This window comes from Oncorhynchus mykiss, chromosome 32 (genome assembly GCF_013265735.2).
Source record: "Oncorhynchus mykiss isolate Arlee chromosome 32, USDA_OmykA_1.1, whole genome shotgun sequence".
Classification (NCBI taxonomy): Eukaryota; Metazoa; Chordata; class Actinopteri; order Salmoniformes; family Salmonidae; genus Oncorhynchus; species Oncorhynchus mykiss.
The window spans coordinates 5,906,879-5,921,706 of record NC_050572.1 but is presented as its reverse complement, the minus strand read 5'-3'; the positions used below and the strand labels follow the sequence as shown (position 1 = coordinate 5,921,706).

Here is a 14,828-nt window from a genome sequence, read left to right as displayed (position 1 = left end):
TATAGAGAGAGAGATATACTGTACAGAGAGAGAGAGATACTGTATAGAGAGAGAGAGATAGATAGTGTATAGAGAGAGAGAGATACACTGATACTGTATAGAGAGAGAGATAGATACTGTATAGAGAGAGAGATATACTGTATAGAGAGAGAGAGATACTGTATAGAGAGAGAGAGATACACTGATACTGTATAGAGAGAGAGATAGATACTGTATAGAGAGAGATATATACTGTATAGAGAGAGAGAGATACTGTATTGAGAGAGAGAGAGAGAGAGAGGGATGCTGTATAGAGAGAGATAGATACTGTATAGAGAGAGAGAGAGATACTGTATAGAGAGAGATAGATACTGTATAGAGAGAGAGAGAGATACTGTATAGAGAGAGAGAGAGATACTGTATAGAGAGAGATAGATACTGTATAGAGAGAGAGAGAGAGAGAGATACTGATACTGTATAGAGAGAGAGAGAGATACTGTATAGAGAGAGATAGATACTGTATAGAGAGGGAGAGATACACTGATACTGTATAGAGAGAGAAAGGGGACGAAAGAGATTGGGAGAGGAAAGCTGGTGAGCGCCTCGGTAGTGGAACTTGGTGCAATGCAGACGGCATTGCCATGGAAACCGATGGTGAAAAACTCTCAGACGAGGCGGGGGATTTGAGAGGAAGGAAGAGATCACTGCAGATCACCACAGGAATCACTGCAGATCACCACAGGAATCACTGCAGATCACCACAGGAATCACTGCAGATCACAACAGGAATCACCCTCTTCAAAACCCTTCCCCTTCTGGCACTCTCTCTGTGTGGATTTCAAGTTGGAACATGGTGGCCCTAAGTACTGGTAGACGTAGTTGTAGTAGAAGTAGTACTAGTAGACGTAGTACTAGTAGAAGTAGTACTACTAGACGTAGAAGTAGTACTAGTAGAATTCGTTGTAGTTGAAGTAGTACTAGTAAAAGTAGTACTAGTAGAAGTAGTACTAGTAGAAGTATTACTAGTAGAAGTAATTGTAGTTGTAGTTGAAGTAGTACTAGTAGATGTAGTACTAGCATAAGTAGTTGTAGTAGAAGTAGTACTAGTAGAAGTAGTTGTAGTAGAAGTAGTACTAGTAGAAGTAGTTGTAGTAGAGGTAGTACTAGTAGACATAGTATTAGTAGACAGAGTACTAGTAGAAGTAGTTGTAGTACTAGTAGACGTAGTACTAGTAGAATTAGTTGTAGGAGAAGTTGCACTAGTAAAATTAGTTGTAGTAGTACTACTAGACGTAGTACTAGTAGAAGTAGTTGAGGTAGAAGTAGTACTAGTAAACATAGTACTATTAGAATTAGTTGTAGTAGAGGTAGTACTAGTAGAATTAGTTGTAGTGAAGTAGTTGTAGTAGAGGTAGTACTAGTACACGTAGTACTAGTAGAAGTAGTTGTAGAACTAGTAGACGTTGTACTAGTAGAAGTAGTAGAAGTAGTACTAGTAGAAGTTGTTGTAGTAGAAGTAGTTGTAGTAAAAGTAGTACTAGTTGATGTAGTACTAGTATAAGTAGTTGTAGTAGAAGTAGTACTAGTTGATGTAGTTCTAGTAGAATATTTTGTAGTAGTAGTAGAAGAAGTAGAAGTAGTACTAGTAGAAGTAGTTGTAGTACTAGTAGAAGTTGTTGTAGTAGAAGTAGTTGTAGGAGAAGTAGTACTAGTAGAAGTAGTTGTAGTTGTAGTAGAAGTAGTACTAGTAGATGTACTACTAGTAGAAGTAGTACTAGTAGAAGTAGTACTAGTAGATGTAGTACTAGTAGAAGTAATACTAGTTGAAGTAGGAGGAGTACTAGTAGAAGTAGTTGTAGTAGAAGTAGTACTACTAGAAGTAGTTGTAGAAGAACTAGTACTAGTAGAAGTAGTACTTGTAGATGTAGTTGTAGTAGAAGTATTACTTGTAGAAGTAGTACTTGTAGAAGTTGTACTTGTACAAGTAGTTGTAGTACTTGTACAAGTAGTTGTAGTAGAAGTAGTACTTGTAGAAGTATAATTAGTACTAGTAGAAGTAGTTGTAGTTGTAGTAGAAGTAGTACTAGTAGAAGTAGTACTTGTAGAAGTAGTACTAGTAGAAGCAGTACTAGTAGAAGTAGTTATGGCTCCCTGCTGTCTCAGGTGACCAACCAAGGGTTGTCATGGCAGCCGGGGGATTGGAGTTTGTCTGAGCATGTTGCTGGAGAGAGATATTCCTGGCTACAGGCTTATAATAGATATACAGCTGTCTCCTCTCCTCTCCTGCCCTCCCTCCACTCTATATACAGCTGATCATGTCTTGCTGTCTACTCTCCTCTCCTCTCCTGCCCTCCCTCCTCTCTCTTTACAGCTGATCATGTCCTGCTGTCTCCTCTCCTCTCCTGCCCTCCCTCCTCTCTCTATACAGCTGATCATGTCCTGCTGTCTCCACTCCTGCCCTCCCTCCTCTCTCTATACAGCTGGTCTCCTGCTGTCTCCTCTCCTGCCCTTCCTCCTGTCTCTATACAGCTGGTCTCCTGCTGTCTCCTCTCCTTTCCTTTCCTGCCCTCCCTCCTCTCTTTATACAACTGGTCTCCTGCTGTCTCCTCTCCTGCCCTCCCTCCTCTCTCTATAAAGCTGGTCTCCTGCTGTCTCCTCTCCTGCCCTCCCTCCTCTCTCTATACAGCTGGTCCCCTGCTGTCTCCTCTCCTTTCCTACCCTCCCTCCTCTCTCTATACAGCTGGTCCCCTGCTATCTCCTCTCCTTTCCTGCCCTCCCTCCTCTCTCTATACAGCTGGTCTCCTGCTGTCTCCTCTCCTGCCCTCCCTCCTCTCTCTATACAGCAGGTCTCCTGTTGTCTCCTCTCCTGCCCTCCCTCCTCTCTCTATACAGCAGGTCTCCTGTTGTCTCCTCTCCTGCCCTCCCTCCTCTCTCTATACAGCTGGTCTCCTGCTGTCTCCTCTCCTGCCCTCCCTCCTCTCTCTATACAGCAGGTCTCCTGTTGTCTCCTCTCCTGCCCTCCCTCCTCTCTCTATACAGCTTGTCTCCTGCTGTCTCCTCTCCTGCCCTCCCTCCTCTCTCTATACAGCAGGTCTCCTGTTGTCTCCTCTCCTGCCCTCCCTCCTCTCTCTATACAGCTGGTCTCCTGCTGTCTCCTCTCCTGCCCTCCCTCCGCTCTCTATACAGCTGGTCTCCTGCTGTCTCCTCTCCTCTCCTGCCCTCCCTCCTCTCTCTATACAGCTGGTCTCCTGCTGTCTCCTCTCCTGCCCTCCCTCCGCTCTCTATACAACTGGTCTCCTGCTGTCTCCTCTCCTCTCCTGCCCTCCCTCCTCTCTCTATACAGCAGGTCTCCTGTTGTCTCCTCTCCTGCCCTCCCTCCTCTCTCTATACAGCAGGTCTCCTGTTGTCTCCTCTCCTGCCCTCCCTCCTCTCTCTATACAGCTGGTCTCCTGCTGTCTCCTCTCCTGCCCTCCCTCCGCTCTCTATACAGCTGGTCTCCTGCTGTCTCCTCTCCTCTCCTGCCCTCCCTCCTCTCTCTATACAGCTGGTCTCCTGCTGTCTCCTCTCCTTTCCTGCCCTCCCTCCTTTCCATCTGTCTTTCTCTCGCTTGATCGTTAACTTTACTCTCTTATTTTTCCTTTCTTCTTTCTGTTTCCTCCAAACCATCTCTCTTTCTCTCTCTCTCTCTCTCTGTCTCTGTCTCTCTCTCTCTGTCTCTCTCTCTCTCTCTCTCTCTCTCTCTCTCTCTCTCTCTCTCTCTCTCTCTCTCTCTTTCTCTCTCTCTCTCTCTCTCTCTCTCTCTCTCTCTCTGTCTCTCTCTCTCTCTCTCTCTCTCTCTCTCTCTCTCTCTCTCTCTCTCTCTCTCTCTCTCTCTCTCTCTCTCTCTCTCTCTTTCTCTCTCTCTCTCTCTGTCTATCTGTCTCTCTCTCTCTGTCTCTCTCTGTGTATCAATTCAATTCAATTCAAGGGCTTTAATGGCATGGGAAACATGGGTTACCATTGCCAAAGCAAGTGAGGTAGACAACATACAAAGTGAATATATAAAGTGAAAAACAACAAAAATTAACAGTAAACATTACACATACAGAAGTTTCAAAACAATAAAGACATTACAAATGTCATATTATATATATACAGTGTTTTAACAATGTACAAATGGTTAAAGGACACATGATAAAATAAATAAGCATAAATATGGGTTGTATTTACAATGGTGTGTGTTCTTCACTGGTTGCCCTTTTCTCGTGGCAACAGGTCCCATTTCACCCAGTAGATATGGGAGTTTATCAAAATTGGATTTGTTTTCGAATTCTTTGTGGATCTGTGTAATCTGAGGGAAATATGTCTCTCTAATATGGTCATACATTGTGCAGGAGGTTAGGAAGTGCAGCTCAGTTTCCACCTCATTTTGTGGGCAGTGAGCACATAGCCTGTATCTCTCTCTCTCTCTGTCTCCCTGTCTCTTCTCTGTCTCTCTCTGTCTGTCTCTGTCTCTTTCTCTGTCTCGGTCTATATCTGTCTCTATCTATCTCTCTCTTTCTTTCTCTATGTCTCTCTCTCTGTCTGTCTCTGTCTCTGTCTTGGTCTCTGTCTCTCCCTCTCTCTCTGTCTTTCTGTCTGTCTCTGTCTCTGTTTTTCTCTGTCTCTCTCTGTCTCTTTCTCTGTCTTGGTCTCGGTCTCTATATCTGTCTCTCTCTCTCTCTCTCTGTGTCTTTCTGTCTGTCTCTGTTTTTCTTTGTCTCTATCTTTCTCTGTCTCCTCCCCCCTCTCTCTTGTCATTGGATGTTGTTAAGGGCTGGTATCTGCTCATCACCATGGTGATGATGATGATGGCCTGGGTGTGATACTTAGACCATCTATAGTGATGCAACACTGATATAACAGACCTGGGACCTGTAGAATCACCAGTGGAACAGTTGGAGTCTATAGTGATGTAACACTGATATAACAGACCTGGGACCTGTAGAATCACCAGTGAAACAGTTGGAGTCTATAGTGATGTAACACTGATATAACAGACCTGGGACCTGTAGAATCACCAGTGAAACAGTTGGAGTCTATAGTGATGTAACACTGATATAACAGACCTGGGACCTGTAGAATCACCAGTGGAACAGTTGGAGTCTATAGTGATGTAACACTGATATAACAGACCTGGGACCTGTAGAATCACCAGTGGAACAGTTGGAGTCTATAGTGATGTAACACTGATATAACAGACCTGGGACCTGTAGAATCACCAGTGGAACAGTTGGAGTCTATAGTGATGTAACACTGATATAACAGACCTGGGACCTGTAGAATCACCAGTGGAACAGTTGGAGTCTATAGTGATGTAACACTGATATAACAGACCTGGGACCTGTAGAATCACCAGTGGAACAGTTGGAGTCTATAGTGATGTAACACTGATATAACAGACCTGGGACCTGTAGAATCACCAGTGGAACAGTTGGAGTCTATAGTGATGTAACACTGATATAACAGACCTGGGACCTGTAGAATCACCAGTGGAACAGTTGGAGTCTATAGTGATGTAACACTGATATAACAGACCTGGGACCTGTAGAATCACCAGTGGAACAGTTGGAGTCTATAGTGATGTAACACTGATATAACAGACCTGGGACCTGTAGAATCACCAGTGGAACAGTTGGAGTCTATAGTGATGTAACACTGATATAACAGACCTGGGACCTGTAGAATCACCAGTGGAACAGTTGGAGTCTATAGTGATGCAACACTGATATAACAGACCTGGGACCTGTAGAATCACCAGTGGAACAGTTGGAGTCTATAGTGATGTAACACTGATATAACAGACCTGGGACCTGTAGAATCACCAGTGGAACAGTTGGAGTCTATAGTGATGCAACACTGATATAACAGACCTGGGACCTGTAGAATCACCAGTGGAACAGTTGGAGTCTATAGTGATGCAACACTGATATAACAGACCTGGGACCTGTAGAATCACCAGTGGAACAGTTGTAGTCTATAGTGATGCAACACTGATATAACAGACCTGGGACCTGTAGAATCACCAGTGGAACAGTTGGAGTCTATAGTGATGCAACACTGATATAACAGACCTGGGACCTGTAGAATCACCAGTGGAACAGTTGGAGTCTATACATCGAACAGCCCCCGTGATATGCAGCTGTTCAGGGAAGCTAGAAACCATTATACACAGGCAGTTAGAAAAGCCAAGGCTAGCTTTTTCAAGCAGAAATTTGCTTCCTGCAACACTAACTCAAAAAAGTTCTGGGACACTGTAAAGTCCATGGAGAATAAGAACACCTCCTCCCAGCTGCCCACTGCACTGAAGATAGGAAACACTGTCACCACTGATAAATCCACCATAATTGAGAATTTCAATAAGCATTTTTCTACGGCTGGCCATGCTTTCCACCTGGCTACTCCTACCCCGGTCAACAGCACTGCACCCCCCACAACAACTCGCCCAAGCCTTCCCCATTTCTCCTTCTCCCAAATCTGCTCAGCTGATGTTCTGAATGAGCTGCAAAATCTGGACCCCTACAAATCAGCCGGGCTAGACAATCTGGACCCTTTCTTTCTAAAATTATCTGCCAAAATTGTTGCCACCCCTACTACTAGCCTGTTCAACCTCTCTTTCGTGTCGTCTGAGATTCCCAAAGATTGGAAAGCAGCTGCGGTCATCCCCCTCTTCAAAGGGGGTGACACTCTTGACCCAAACTGCTACAGACCTATATCTATCCTACCATGCCTTTCTAAGGTCTTCGAAAGCCAAGTCAACAAACAGATTACCGACCATCGAATCTCACCATACCTTCTCTGCTATGCAATCTGATTTCAGAGCTGGTCATGGGTGCACCTCAGCCACGCTCAAGGTCCTAAATGATATCTTAACCGCCATCGATAAGAAACATTACTGTGCAGCCGTATTCATTGATCTGGCCAAGGCTTTCGACTCTGTCAATCACCACATCCTCATCGGCAGACTCGACAGCCTTGGTTTCTCAAATGATTGCCTCGCCTGGTTCACCAACTACTTCTCTGATAGAGTTCAGTGTATCAAATCGGAGGGTCTGCTGTCCGGACCTCTGGCAGTCTCTATGGGGGTGCCACAGGGTTCAATTCTTGGACCGACTCTCTTCTCTGTATACATCAATGAGGTCGCTCTTGCTGCTGGTGAGTCTCTGATCCACCTCTACGCAGACAACACCATTCTGTATACTTCTGGCCCTTCTTTGGACACTGTGTTAACAACCCTCCAGGCAAGCTTCAATGCCATACAACTCTCCTTCCGTGGCCTCCAATTGCTCTTAAATACAAGTAAAACTAAATGCATGCTCTTCAACCGATCGCTACCTGTACCTACCCGCCTGTCCAACATTACTACTCTGGACGGCTCTGACTTAGAATACGTGGACAACTACAAATACTTAGGTGTCTGGTTAGACTGTAAACTCTCCTTCCAGACCCATATCAAACATCTCCAATCCAAAGTTAAATCTAGAATTGGCTTCCTATTTCGCAACAAAGCATCCTTCACTCATGCTGCCAAACATACCCTTGTAAAACTGACCATCCTACCAATCCTCGACTTTGGCGATGTCATTTGCAAAATAGCCTCCAATACCCTACTCAACAAATTGGATGCAGTCTATCACAGTGCAATCCGTTTTGTCACCAAAGCCCCATATACTACCCACCATTGCGACCTGTACGCTCTCGTTGGCTGGCCCTCGCTTCATACTCGTCGCCAAACCCACTGGCTCCATGTCATCTACAAGACCCTGCTAGGTAAAGTCCCCAATTATCTCAGCTCGCTGGTCACCATTGCATCTCCCACCTGCAGCACACGCTCCAGCAGGTATATCTCTCTAGTCACCCCCAAAACCAATTCTTTCTTTGGCCGCCTCTCCTTCCAGTTCTCTGCTGCCAATGACTGGAACGAACTACAAAAATCTCTGAAACTGGAAACACTTATCTCCCTCACTAGCTTTAAGCACCAACTGTCAGAGCAGCTCACAGATTACTGCACCTGTACATAGTCCACCTATAATTTAGCCCAAACAACTACCTCTTTCCCTACTGTATTTAATTTATGTATTTATTTTGCTCCTTTGCACCCCATTATTTTTTATTTCTACTTTGCACATTCTTCCATTGCAAATCTACCATTCCAGTGTTTTACTTGCTATATTGTATCTACTTTGCCACCATGGCCTTTTTGCCTTTACCTCCCTTATCTCACCTCATTTGCTCACATCGTATATAGACTTGTTTATACTGTATTATTGACTGTATGTTTGTTTTACTCCATGTGTAACTCTGTGTCGTTGAATGTGTCGAACTGCTTTGCTTTATCTTGGCCAGGTCGCAATTGTAAATGAGAACTTGTTCTCAACTTGCCTACTTGGTTAAATAAAGGTGAAATATAATAAAATAAATAAATAGTGTCTCCCCCCTAGCTCCCCATACTCCAAATCACCAGGGTCCACTGTCTCCCCCCTAGCTCCCCATACTCCAAATCACCAGGGTCCACTGTCTCCCCCCTAGCTCCCCATACTCTATATCACCAGGGTCCACTGTCTCCCCCCTAGCTCCCCATACTCTAAATCACCAGGGTCCACTGTCTCCCCCCTAGCTCCCCATACTCTAAATCAGCAGGGTCCACTGTCTCCCCCCTAGCTCCCCAAACTCTAAATCACCAGGGTCCACTGTCTCCCCCCTAGCTCCCCATACTCTAAATCACCAGGGTCCACTGTCTCCCCCCTAGCTCCCCATACTCTAAATCACCAGGGTCCACTGTCTCCCCCCTAGCTCCCCATACTCTAAATCACCAGGGTCCACTGTCTCCCCCCTAGCTCCCCATACTCTAAATCACCAGGGTCCACTGTCTCCCCCCTAGCTCCCCATACTCTAAATCACCAGGGTCCACTGTCTCCCCCCTAGCTCCCCATACTCTAAATCACCAGGGTCCACTGTCTCCCCCCTAGCTCCCCATACTCTAAATCACCAGGGTCCACTGTCTCCCCCCTAGCTCCCCATACTCTATATCACCAGGGTCCACTGTCTCCCCCCTAGCTCCCCATAGTCTATATCACCAGGGTCCACTGTCCCCCCCCTAGCTCCCCATACTCTAAATCTCACAGGGTCCACTGTCTCCCCCCTAGCTCCCCATACTCTAAATCACCAGGGTCCACTGTCTCCCCCTAGCTCCCCATACTCTAAATCACCAGGGTCCACTGTCTCCCCCCTAGCTCCCCATACTCTAAATCACCAGGGTCCACTGTCTCCCCCCTAGCTCCCCATACTCTAAATCACCAGGGTCCACTGTCTCCCCCCTAGCTCCCCATACTCTAAATCACCTGGGTCCACTGTCTCCCCCCTAGCTCCCCATACTCTAAATCACCAGGGTCCACTGTCTCCCCCCTAGCTCCCCAAACTCTAAATCACCAGGGTTCACTGTCTCCCCCCTAGACCTCCCACATACTAACTCCATTAATATCCCCACATTGATCGCTGTGTTTGTCTGCGTGTGTGTTTGTGTATGTGTGTGTGTGTGTGTTTGTGTACATGTGAGGAGATTAGTGTATTCTTTTCAGCAGAGAGCTAGCCGGGGAGATGCAGCAGAGAGCTAGCCGGGGAGATGCAGCAGAGAGCTAGCCGGGGAGATGCAGCAGAGAGCTAGCCGGGGAGATGCAGCCGAGAGCTAGCCGGGGAGATGCAGCAGAGAGCTAGCCGGGGAGATGCAGCAGAGAGCTAGCCGGGGAGATGCAGCAGAGAGCTAGCCGGGGAGATGCAGCAGAGAGCTAGCCGGGGAGATTTTCTCTTAACATAAACAGTTCCTCTTACACTCTTTCTTTGTTCCCTTCTTCATACATCCATCCTTTCCATTGCTGATTTACTATGGTGTGAGATAGAGGGACCGGGTGGAGAGAGAGATGGAGATACAGAGTAAAGAGAGAGAGATTTGGTGAGAAAGAGAATGAGAGAGTGTGAGAAACTAGTGTGAACGCTTGAGATTAGAGGACAGGCCTCTGGTGGAACTGATGGGAAACTAGTGTGAATGTTTTAGTGTAGAGGACAGGCCTCTGGTGGAACTGATGGGAAACTAGTGTGAACGCTTGAGATTAGAGGACAGGCCTCTGGTGGAACTGATGGGAAACTGGTGTGAATGTTTTAGTGTAGAGGACAGGCCTCTGGTGGAACTGATGGGAAACTAGTGTGAATGCTTGAGATTAGAGGACAGGCCTCTGGTGGAATTGATGGGAAACTGGTGTGAACGCTTGAGATTAGAGGACAGGCCTCTGGTGGAACTGATGGGAAACTAGTGTGAACGCTTGAGATTAGAGGACAGGCCTCTGGTGGAACTGATGGGAAACTAGTGTGAACGCTTGAGATTAGAGGACAGGCCTCTGGTGGAACTGATGGGAAACTAGTGTGAACGCTTGAGATTAGAGGACAGGCCTCTGGTGGAACTGATGGGAAACTGGTGTGAATGCTTGAGATTAGAGGACAGGCCTCTGGTGGAACTGATGGGAAACTAGTGTGAACGCTTGAGATTAGAGGACAGGCCTCTGGTGGAACTGATGGGAAACTGGTGTGAATGCTTGAGATTAGAGGACAGGCCTCTGGTGGAACTGATGGGAAACTAGTGTGAACGCTTGAGATTAGAGGACAGGCCTCTGGTGGAACTGATGGGAAACTGGTGTGAATGTTTTAGTGTAGAGGACAGGCCTCTGGTGGAACTGATGGGAAACGAGTGTGAATGTTTTAGTGTAGAGGACAGGCCTCTGGTGGAACTGATGGGAAACTAGTGTGAATGTTTTAGTGTAGAGGACAGGCCTCTGGTGGAACTGATGGGAAACTAGTGTGTACGCTTGAGATTAGAGGGCAGGCCTCTGGTGGAACTGATGGGAAACTGGTGTGAATGTTTTAGTGTAGAGGACAGGCCTCTGGTGGAACTGATGGGAAACTAGTGTGAATGTTTTAGTGTAGAGGACAGGCCTCTGGTGGAACTGATGGGAAACAAGTGTGAACGCTTGAGATTAGAGGGCAGGCCTCTGGTGGAACTGATGGGAAACTGGTGTGAATGTTTTAGTGCAGAGGACAGGCCTCTGGTGGAACTGATGGGAAACTGGTGTGAATGTTTTAGTGTAGAGGACAGGCCTCTGGTGGAACTGATGGGAAACTAGTGTGAATGTTTTAGTGTAGAGGACAGGCCTCTGGTGGAACTGATGGGAAACTGGTGTGAATGTTTTAGTGTAGAGGACAGGCCTCTGGTGGAACTGATGGGAAACTAGTGTGAATGTTTTAGTGTAGAGGACAGGCCTCTGGTGGAACTGATGGGAAACTGGTGTGAATGTTTTAGTGTAGAGGACAGGCCTCTGGTGGAACTGATGGGAAACTGGTGTGAATGTTTTAGTGTAGAGGACAGGCCTCTGGTGGAACTGATGGGAAACTGGTGTGAATGTTTTAGTGTAGAGGACAGGCCTCTGGTGGAACTGATGGGAAACTGGTGTGAATGTTTTAGTGTAGAGGACAGGCCTCTGGTGGAACTGATGGGAAACTGGTGTGAATGTTTTAGTGTAGAGGACAGGCCTCTGGTGGAACTGATGGGAAACTAGTGTGAATGTTTTAGTGTAGAGGACAGGCCTCTGGTGGAACTGATGGGAAACTAGTGTGAACGCTTGAGATTAGAGGGCAGGCCTCTGGTGGAACTGATGGGAAACTGGTGTGAATGTTTTAGTGTAGAGGACAGGCCTCTGGTGGAACTGATGGGAAACTGGTGTGAATGTTTTAGTGTAGAGGACAGGCCTCTGGTGGAACTGATGGGAAACTAGTGTGAATGTTTTAGTGTAGAGGACAGGCCTCTGGTGGAACTGATGGGAAACTGGTGTGAATGTTTTAGTGTAGAGGACAGGCCTCTGGTGGAACTGATGGGAAACTAGTGTGAATGTTTTAGTGTAGAGGACAGGCCTCTGGTGGAACTGATGGGAAACTAGTGTGAACGCTTGAGATTAGAGGGCAGGCCTCTGGTGGAACTGATGGGAAACTAGTGTGAATGCTTGAGATTAGAGGACAGGCCTCTGGTGGAACTGATGGGAAACTAGTGTGAATGCTTGAGATTAGAGGACAGGCCTCTGGTGGAACTGATGGGAAACTAGTGTGAATGCTTGAGATTAGAGGACAGGCCTCTGGTGGAACTGATGGGAAACTAGTGTGAATGCTTGAGATTAGAGGACAGGCCTCTGGTGGAACTGATGAGAAACTAGTGTGAATGCTTGAGATTAGAGGACAGGCCTCTGGTGGAACTGATGAGAAACTAGTGTGAATGCTTGAGATTAGAGGACAGGCCTCTGGTGGAACTGATGAGAAACTAGTGTGAATGCTTGAGATTAGAGGACAGGCCTCTGGTTTAAATACAATATTTTTGGTAATTGAAAATATATTTCACAGCGTTTTAGATGTTTCAATGATTATCTACATTCTCTATGCTTTATTTTGTCACATAAACAGAAATATGAGGTTAACTATTCGTATTGTAGCAAACATGAAATGGCGGAGCGATTTCTGCATAGGGCACCTTGAAATCTTGACTCGTTGTTGTCAGATACACTACTTCGATACTAGATACAACAAGTCTTCAGAAAGGACTTGAGCGGTCCTTTAAACCCCTCAACTTTAACCTCTAACCCCTGACCTCTGACATCTTATCTCCAGAAGAACGAGCGAAGAAGTTACGCAGTACGATCAGACGGAGCACGGAGACGGGCATCGCTGTGGAGATGAGAAACCGAGTCACGCGACAGGGTAGCAAGGAGTCCACCGACGGCAGCACCAACTCCAACAGCTCTGATGGAACGTACGTTACTAATACTATCACTATATTACCATTCATCTGTCATTACATTACCATCCATCCATCTATCATTATATTACCATCCATCTGTCATTATATTACCATCCATCCATCTGTCATTATATTACCATCCATCCATCTATCATTATATTACCATCCATCTGTCATTACATTACCATCCATTCATCTATCATTATATTCCCATCCATCTGTCATTATATTACCATCCATCTATCATTATATTACCATCCATCTGTCATTACATTACCATCCATCCATTTATCATTATATTCCCATCCATCTGTCATTATATTACCATCCATCTGTCATTATATCACCATCCATCTGTCATTATATTACCATCCATCTATCATTATATTACCATCCATCTGTCATTACATTACCATCCATCCATTTATCATTATATTCCCATCCATCTGTCATTATATTACCATCCATCTATCATTATATCACCATCCATCTGTCATTATATTACCATCCATCTATCATTATATTACCATCCATCTATCATTATATTACCATCCATCTGTCATTACATTACCATCCATCTATCATTATATTACCATTCATCTATCACTATATTACCATTCATATATCATTATATTACCATCCATCTATCATTATATTACCATCCATCTATCATTATATTACCATCCATCTATCATTATATTACCATCCATCTATCATTATATTACCATCCATCTATCATTATATTACCATCCATCTATCATTATATCACGATCCATCCATCTATCATTATATTACCATCTATCTATCATTATATTACCATTCATCTATCATTATATTACCATCCATCTATCATTATATTACCATCCATCTATCATTATATTACCATCCATCTATCATTATATTACCATCCATCTATCATTATATTCCCATCCATCTGTCATTATATTACCATCCATCTATCATTATATTACCATCCATCTATCATTATATTACCATCCATCTGTCATTATATTACCATCCATCTATCATTATATTACCATCCATCCATCTATCTGTCACGGTGAGTGAATGAGGACCCAAAAGCGAATTAACTTAACAGAGCTTCTTTAATAACCAAACATCGGTAGGTTCAGACAGACCGGCAGATTCCGACAGGACAGGACAAGGTTACAGCAAACATGACGATAGTCTGGTTCAGGCATGAAACACAACAAACAAGAATCCGACAAAGACAGGAGCAGAAACAGAGAGAGATATAGGGACCTAATCAGAGGGAAAAAGGGAACAGGTGGGAAACGGGGTGAATGGGTAGTTAGGAGGAGACAAGGAACAGCTGGGGGAAAGCGGGGGAGAAAAGGTAACCTAATACGACCAGCAGAGGGAGACAGGGTGAAAGGAAAGGACAGAAAGACACAACATGACAATACATGACAGTACCCCCCCACTCACCGAGCGCCTCCTGGCGCACTCGAGGAGGAAACCTGGCGGCAACGGAGGAAATCCTCGATCAGCGCACGGTCCAGCACGTCCCGAGAGGGAACCCAACTCCTCTCCTCAGGACCGTACCCCTCCCAATCTACGAGGTACTGGTGACCACGGCCCCGAGGACGCATGTCCAAAATCCTGCGGACCCTGTAGATGGGTGCGCCCTCGACAAGGATGGGGGGGGGGGGGGGGGGAAGACGAGCGGGGGCGCGAAGAACGGGCTTGATACAGGAGACATGGAAGACCGGGTGGACGCGACGAAGGTATCGCGGAAGAAGAAGTCGAACTGCGACAGGATTAATGACCCGAGAAATACGGAACGGACCAATGAACCGCGGGGTCAACTTGCGAGAAGCCGTCTTAAGGGGAAGGTTCTGAGTGGAGAGCCAAACTCTCTGACCGCGACAATATCTAGGACTCTTAGTTCTACGCTTATTAGCAGCCCTCACAGTCTGCGTCCTATAACGGCAAAGTGCAGACCTGACCCTCTTCCAGGTGCGCTCGCAACGTTGGACAA

At 45.7% G+C, this 14,828-nt stretch overlaps 1 protein-coding gene across 2 annotated transcripts in view; it reads left to right on the top strand.

Annotated features, from left to right (window-relative positions):
• The window catches only part of LOC110489436 (regulating synaptic membrane exocytosis protein 3-like), a 126,270-nt gene that overhangs the window by 91,679 nt on the left and 19,763 nt on the right, over positions 1-14,828 (top strand). For both annotated transcript variants that reach the window (XM_036971352.1, XM_036971351.1), the window contains exon 3: positions 12,697-12,838. In XM_036971352.1, the coding sequence (XP_036827247.1) occupies positions 12,697-12,838 (142 nt within the window). The remainder of the gene's footprint in view (positions 1-12,696; positions 12,839-14,828) is intronic.